Source organism: Lygodium microphyllum, chromosome 10 (genome assembly GCF_053477565.2).
Source record: "Lygodium microphyllum isolate KBCC chromosome 10, Lygodium_microphyllum_v1.1.10, whole genome shotgun sequence".
NCBI lineage: Eukaryota > Viridiplantae > Streptophyta > Polypodiopsida > Schizaeales > Lygodiaceae > Lygodium > Lygodium microphyllum.
This window is the reverse complement of record NC_141144.1, coordinates 28,407,516-28,414,647: the sequence shown is the minus strand read 5'-3', so window position 1 is coordinate 28,414,647 and position 7,132 is coordinate 28,407,516. Positions and strand designations below refer to the sequence as shown.

At 42.8% G+C, this 7,132-nt stretch overlaps 1 protein-coding gene across 5 annotated transcripts; it reads right to left on the bottom strand.

Moving 5' to 3' along the window:
- Positions 1 to 1,426: 1,426 nt before the first annotated feature.
- On the bottom strand, positions 1,427 to 6,060 carry LOC148029831 (putative pectate lyase 18). Of its 5 annotated transcripts, none has more exons than XR_015692107.1 (7): positions 4,937 to 5,146; positions 4,187 to 4,838; positions 3,960 to 4,063; positions 3,569 to 3,707; positions 3,194 to 3,402; positions 2,026 to 2,279; positions 1,429 to 1,947 (listed from the first exon to the last, which is right to left on the bottom strand). XR_015692107.1 is itself a non-coding variant. In XM_087686138.1 (6 exons), exons 1-6 carry the CDS (start codon positions 5,400 to 5,402, stop codon positions 2,147 to 2,149), a joined length of 1,458 nt encoding a protein of 485 aa, XP_087542264.1. In that variant the 5' UTR covers positions 5,403 to 6,060; the 3' UTR covers positions 1,427 to 2,146. The 5 variants fall into 5 exon arrangements, 1 of the variants encoding a protein (XP_087542264.1); XR_015692105.1 differs by lacking the exon at positions 4,937 to 5,146 and adding an exon at positions 5,185 to 6,060 and having other exon boundaries at positions 1,430 to 1,947; positions 4,187 to 4,841; XR_015692106.1 differs by lacking the exon at positions 4,937 to 5,146 and adding an exon at positions 5,185 to 6,060 and having other exon boundaries at positions 1,430 to 1,947.
- Positions 6,061 to 7,132: the final 1,072 nt, after the last annotated feature.

Below are 7,132 nucleotides of genomic sequence, written 5' to 3'. Positions count from 1 at the left end.
TCTTAGAGTGTCATGAAATGCACCCCTTATGAACAAATGCTCCAAGCTAAAGGAATTAGATAACATGCAAGATATTGTAACATTACATAAATGGTGTTGGGGACAAAAGAAGATGAATGGAGAGCTTTCTTGAGGGTGAAACTAATTTGAGCCCTAATTATAAAGAGAATTTGGACAATTAAAAGACACACACACACACACACACACATACGTGTGTGTGTGTGTGTGTGTGTGTGTGTGTGTGTGTGTGTGTGTGTGTGTGTGTGTGTGTGTGTGTGTGTGTGTGTGTGTGTGTGTGTGTGTGTGTGTGTGTGTGTGTGTGTGTGTGTGTGTGTGTGTGTGTGTGTGTGTGTGTGTGTGTGTGTGTGTGTGTGTGTGTGTGTGTGTGTGTGTGTGTGTGTGTGTGTGTGTGTGTGTGTGTGTGTGTGTGTGTGTGTGTGTGTGTGTGTGTGTGTGTGTGTGTGTGTGTGTGTGTGTGTGTGTGTGTGTGTGTGTGTGTGTGTGTGTGTGTGTGTGTGTGTGTGTGTGTGTGTGTGTGTGAGATATAATCCATTGAAACAGTAAAAGCTTAGGTTTTAAACACTATCTAAAATAAACCCTTTTTACAATATGTGAAGGAAACATATGTGCCTTCAAATTTGATTCAAGATTTTTCATAGATTAAGCATGATTATTATATTTTAAAAATGAAGTCTCTTTGCTTCAAACAAAATCCTTAGGACATGTTGAAATAAGATGAAACTTTTCTAATATGGTGATGGGGTCATTGGTTCTATATTCATGAATTCATGAATTAAGGAAAAGATTTGAAGACAATCTACAATGCTTTGTGGTATTGAAAGAATCTCTAGAAAGTCCATTGGTGTAAATGCACCCTATTCTTTTATACCTTGACAATTTTGAGAACATAGAGCTTAGAGGAAAGCATACATTTAATGATGAAAAATGAAGATGTTTAAATGGTTGAGGATGATCCTACAATTATACTATATAGAATAAGTTTGATTTCAGTAAAAATAAATGGCTAATAAGTAACATTTACAAATTTACAAACAAATATTCATTAAGAGATTGATTCAACAAATGCATTTGCTCTAGGTAACTCTAAATGGAGTCAAAAACAATGTGAAATCCAAATCAAGAACTATGAAATAAAATTATTTAACATAGATATATGCCCAATACTCCATGCACATCATACGTAGTAGTAATAACAATTTAAAGCCTTTTTCTATTCAAATCAAGATTGGGTTAGCTCTTCCTTTCTAGTATCTCATTATTAACATTTCCAAGTTCATAAGGTTAGCTTTGTCACATTTAATGTAGGAAAATATGAAAGGTATCCCATGCATTATTGGTTAGCTTTGTCAAGTTCATAAGGTTAGCTTTGTCACATTTAATGTAGGAAAATATGAAAGGTATCCCATGCATTATTGGTAGATGGAGCCATGATCCAACATTATTATTGGATAAATAAATGGTGCTATTTTGCATGAAGAAGAAATAGCATGTTTTCATTAGAGTTGTCTTGAATAACAAACCCTTTCGAATTTGGAAACTTCAAAGGATCCTCTTAACAAAATTTTTGAATAAACCTTACTTATGATGTCAATCAACATCCTGCTTTCAAAAGTTGGAGTTTCCTACATCTCAAGATTTTTTAACATATAATCAATTCTCTAGCCTATATTAGGATTCGTATATCAATAAAGCCTGGTCCTTTTGAAGTTCGAGTTGGAAAATTGCATAGAATACAATGATGTAACACATATATATATTGAAGGAGACCTTGCATCTAGCTTGAATTGTTAACTTGTAATTTCAAGTTAGGTATTAAGCCATTGATGTTGATTGAAAGGCCCCTCTTGCTTCTTATGGGCACAAATGTTGGCTACATGTATTGCATACATTAGGAGCCTCCATAAATAAGCATTTGTTTCATTCCCACTGTAAAGCACAATTCATAGTCAAATTATCGTCTATTTAGTGCAAACAACAAAATAGATCCTTAGATTGGAAGTATACCTGGAGAAGTCTTGTCTATGGTACCTCAAGGATGAGAAGGTTTTTCCACTAGTCTCCATGACAATTGAAGATCGACAATTGAAAGTACGCATGTAGGTAAGGGTTTTCTTTGTTTTGCAGCTCACACGTTAAATGGTTGAGATAGTAAAAAGATCAAAAGGATGGTGCTTAATCTTAGTAGCTTTGATAAAGATAATGGTGATGATAATGATCGAGAATGTGCAGATGGTGAAGTTTGAGATGGATAACAAGTCCTGCACCAAGGTAAGAGATTTTAAACAATTGGATCCTTGACAATAAATCATTCATGGATCATGGAGAAGAGGAGGGGTTCTTGATCTAAAGCCTAAAGTGATCAAATTAGCATACCTTCACTCATGTGGGACTAGATGATTTAATAGAGGGTATGCAATAGTCCTACTCATTATAACTTTCTTACTCACAAAAGAAAGCTTTGCAAACATGTCTTTGTCAAACCTAAAGGAGCATGCCCTAAAATGCTTTAATGAAGTTTGTCAATTTTAATATATAACCTCTCTTATTTTTCAATTTTTTGTAACTTTATACGTATCATAGATTGTTTATGGAGAGATTTTCCTTCTCAATTTTGATGTAACTTTGTTCATATCATAGACTCATTGTGGAGAGATTTTCCTCTTTAAGGTATATGCCTTTCTCATATTATAGGTTGTTTGTGGAAAGATTTTTCTCTATGGTATTCATTGTTTGCTTTTTGGGGAGTTTTGCAAATCTAAGACAATAAAACGCGAAGTTAAATGCTTGCAGGACTCTTTATTCACTTTCCTTGTCGAAATTAGCTTCCACATGCTTTCCGCTAGAAAGACAATTTGGCTTTGAAGTTTGGGGGGAAGGCCTTCCATAGCCATGAAAGTCTGCCTGGGTTTCTTTGTTGAGAAACATCGACATGCAAAAAGCATGTAAGCGCGCTACATCAACAAAAATGGGGGAGGCTAACACACTACGCTGATTTTCTTGCAACATCAACAACGATGCTGACGGACGGCAGTCTAATTTAGACAACACATCTGCGCCTGTGCTTCTGAGATTGAACTACGAATCTTCTCGATCACAAAGGCCGAGGTTGCAAACGTGATACTACAACAAGAAACACAGATTAAGGAGAAAGGGGAGGGGTTAACAAGCAAACCCGCTTCTGCAACTCAAGGCTCCTGCGTCGGCTGTCAGGATCCCCACCAGCGCCGAAGACTTGGGGCCCATGCTTGCTGCCTTCTCATAGTTGGGAGAAGCCCCTGCTCCTGAGGGGGTAAAGTATGCCCCGTTCAGAAACAAATCCCCCTCTGAACGCCAGTCCCAACCCTCCCACTCACCCGCTGGTGTATCGATGCGCATTGTTACCTACATTACATCAATTCCTCCAATAATTTGATGCAAAACCAGCTCAAACCATTGAAACTTTAACAACCATTAGGCAAATACAAAATTGTTAGGATAATCCGTTTTGGCCTCCTCCTTTTGCACTCTAGCTCAGAGATAAGATCCATATTCACGAATGAGCACTTACATCTTTTGCAAAAGGATTTGATGAAGCTGTGTATCTGTTCCCTTCACTGTTAATCGTAGGAGCGGCACTTCCTCCAACCGCATACATCTCCCACTGAGTATAATCATTGTTGACAATCTCGAAGAATCCGTGTCGACACCTGTTATTAAGAATTTATAAATAAACATTGACGCGAGAAACTATACTTGTTAGCTTTGAGGGGAAGAGAATGTAGATTAAAGTTTGGTACTAATGTTCATGCACATAGCAACATGTAACATGGTGAAAGAACACATATATAAAATTTAAGAATATGTGAGGTGAAGGAACTAGTAAACGTTCATTCCGAAAGATGAATTCTCTGCCAGTAACAGTAGCAATTAGGCGGGATGGTAACGGTATTGAAATGCACCTTGGCATACGCTGAACAAGCCCTTGCCCAAAATGATTGAAGGCGACTGTCACTTGCATCGACTTGTCAGCAACATAAGAGTCGCTGTGTCCTAATAGCATTACCTGTTTTAAAATGAAGGAACAGATGCTGCTTGAGCATAATAGCCATTTATGTGATGTCGAGCAAGTGTACTAAATAGAAATTTATTTGCTGCAATGCAATGAATTAGTCAGAAGACAACATACCTTGTCGTGTTGAGTGAAGTGGTTATTGGAAATGGTGATATCAGTCGATCCCATGATCGCATCAATAAGTCCGTCAGTGCAACTTGCAAGAGAGCAATGGTCCACCCACACATCTTTGGCTCCAAACAAGGAAACTCCATCGCCGTCTGAGATGGTCCTCCAACCATAATGAGTGGGAGAACTTCGTACCATGGCATTGCCTGCGGGTTTACAGTCGTGAATGTGGAGACCATGGATGATGATGTTGGAAACGTACTGGACCGTGATGCAAGGGCCGTTGGCTATGTGAACATTGTGCCCCCTTCCATCGATGGTCTTGTAACTGTTCATAATGAGCTCCTCCTTCAGTTGGATTGTCATATCCGCGGCGAAGATAATCCACAATGGCTCGGTTTGAATGACAGCATAACGCAATGTGCCAGGTTTGGGAGTCACTGGATCATCATCAGAAGAATCGGTGACAACATAATAGTCCCCGTGTTGGCCACCGATTGCATTTTGGCCAAAGCCGATGGCGCAATCAGCGAGCTTCTTGCGGTTAGAGTGCCAGTCATGATCGCAGCGCCAGCAATCATCAATGGGGTTACCAGTTTCACAAGAAGCGGCAGTATAGTAGCCTAACTCGCGCCGCGTGGCGTTGGAATTGGAGGTTCTGCTGTATCAACAGTAGGGAGCATGTCAGGTGCAAGTCTAATTACTGCGTGACAGAAACTGTGAAAATGCAGGGAAGTTGCTGCAGGCAAATCGCACATTTTGGCTACGTAAGGAGCAAACCGCATGATATTCTCAGCTTGAGCCTTGAGGAGTGTAAAATTTACGAAGAGAATTTCAATCGAAAGGATGAAGAAGAAAGGGGAACTTAGACAAAACGAGAAGCCATATTGCAATTTCTGACAACGGGAATTCTCGAAAACAGGATACAAGGTACGCAATCTACCACTGTAAAAGGCAGAAATGCAAAGATAATGATGAGAAATTAAGCAGAGAGGAATGTTTACCGCTCAAGGCTATGGCGTACGGGATGTTTGTCACTTAGCTTATTCTCTAAAACCGGCTCCGAATGATGAGTGACTATAGGCGTTGGCCCCGAAAGCAAAGGCCTGCTGGAGATGGTAGGCAAGGCGCAGGCCAACACGAGGAGGAGGAGGATAAGGAAGAAGCTGCGCCTGAAAGAGCAGCTCGTGAATGCGCTGCCGGGGTATTTAGAAGAGGCCATGACGAGCGATGTGCAGGCAACACAAGGCACGCTTGAACGATTCTCTCGCACTGCCTCGTGAGGTTTTTTTTTTCCCAGAACAGGATTCCTTGGCGCATAACAACCGCACTCAAAGGCCAACGGAGTCAGCAGGCGATGATTATGCCCCTCTCTCTCCCCCTCTCTCTCTCTCTCTCTCTCTCTCAAGCGTGTGTTGATGATTCTTCTTCTTCTGTCCTGAGGAGAATAACGGAGTACGACGATGCCGATGCCTGGCACAGAAAGGATCTCCGCAGGAATGGTTTGCAAGGGAAGAAGAAGATCAGCAAAATGCCGCAGGAGAAACAGTACAATGCTGGATAAAGCAAGGCACGAATGTCTCAATGAGATGGAATGGGAGAAGGCATCCGTCTCTTTGCTTGCCCTATATAATAATGGAGGAGACAGATGACGGCTATGGTGGTCCGATTCTCAAAGGAGGAGGTGGGAGGAGAAGCTGGTGGCGGGCCTCAGGACTATGTGCCACGGGGTCCCGAGAGTTGGGATCGACGGCGAGGGGGGCCCGTGGATCGCGGGGGGGATCTAGGCCCCTACTTTTTCGCCCAGGGTAAACCCGGCCCAGATCCTGAACCCCGCCAAGAAAGTAAACCCCGCCTAAAAAGTAAACCCGGCCCCATATTGGAAACCCGGTTCGGCGGGGGGGAGGACGGGGCCGGCCCGCCGGAAAAGGGTGGCCTTCCGTCGATTTGACAGGCCATGCGGTATTTTCGCCGGCAGGAGGCAGGGCATCATAGTAACGGGGGGGGGGGGGGGGGGGGGGGGGGTACTTCGGGCTGGGTTTGCACGCGTGGTGCGTGATGGATTGGAGGGGGGAGGGCTCCTCCGACTGGAGTCCCGACTGGAGTCCGACTGTTTGGGTTTTTAACGCCATCGCCTCAGCCTGGGCGAAAACCTGAGGACCCCACCTTCGCCATCGCCATCACCATTGCTGCCACGGGGTCGCTGCTCGCCATCGCCGTCGTCCTAGACGGAAGGTTTTATGCTTGCGAGGAGCCGAGAGGCGCGAAGGTTTTATGCTTGCGGGGAGCCGAGAGGCGCGTTGAAGTCCGAGTCCGGGAGCAGGAAATATGACAATTCTCGCTGCTTGAAATCGGTGGAGCCAAAAGCGCGCATCCGGCTGTCCACCTCAACCGTGAATCGCCATCATCCACAACACTATTGTGGCACATAGTCCTGAGGCTTGCAGGTTGACCCCATCGACGTGCCGTTGAAAGGATCGTCCACAACACTATCGTGTGGGCTGCTAAAAGGATCGGCCTTGCATTGACGAGTGATTGTGCAGCCTTAGCAGTGAAGAGAGAAGAGGTGCATAACTGAAGCCAATCCCTCAACCGCCATCCTCGAGCGTATCGAAGGTAGTTTTTTTTAAATGATCGCAATGAAGGTTTTCATGTCAACAATGCTCATGAATGTCTTGATTGCAATGCATGTTAGGAGGTATGCAAGTGACTAATAATCATATTTACAATGCATTAATGTCTTGATTGCAATGTCTTGATTCAGTCCATAACATCAAATAACTTCTTTAAGTTTCCAAAAAACCACCTTAAATTCGACTATTTTGAACCTACTTTTCCCGCAAAATAAGTAAGGCTTCTCCTTTATAGAGCAGCTCTATTTGATCTTGAATATTTAGCCCCGGTTTAACTTAGCCCCGGTTTAATAGACTATTATCCTCTTACTCTTTTCCT

Excerpts from the sequence above, each read along its gene's own strand:
- LOC148029831 (XM_087686138.1), bottom strand. The coding sequence starts at position 5,402 with ATGGCCTCTTCTAAATACCCCGGCAGCGCATTCACGAGCTGCTCTTTC. Across the intron at positions 4,842-5,184 it reads GTACGCCATAGCCTTGAGCG|CAGAACCTCCAATTCCAACG; the intron begins GTAAACATTCCT and ends CTGTTGATACAG. Across the intron at positions 2,280-3,193 it reads GCCTTGAGTTGCAGAAGCGG|GACTTGTTATCCATCTCAAA; the intron begins GTTTGCTTGTTA and ends ACCTTGGTGCAG.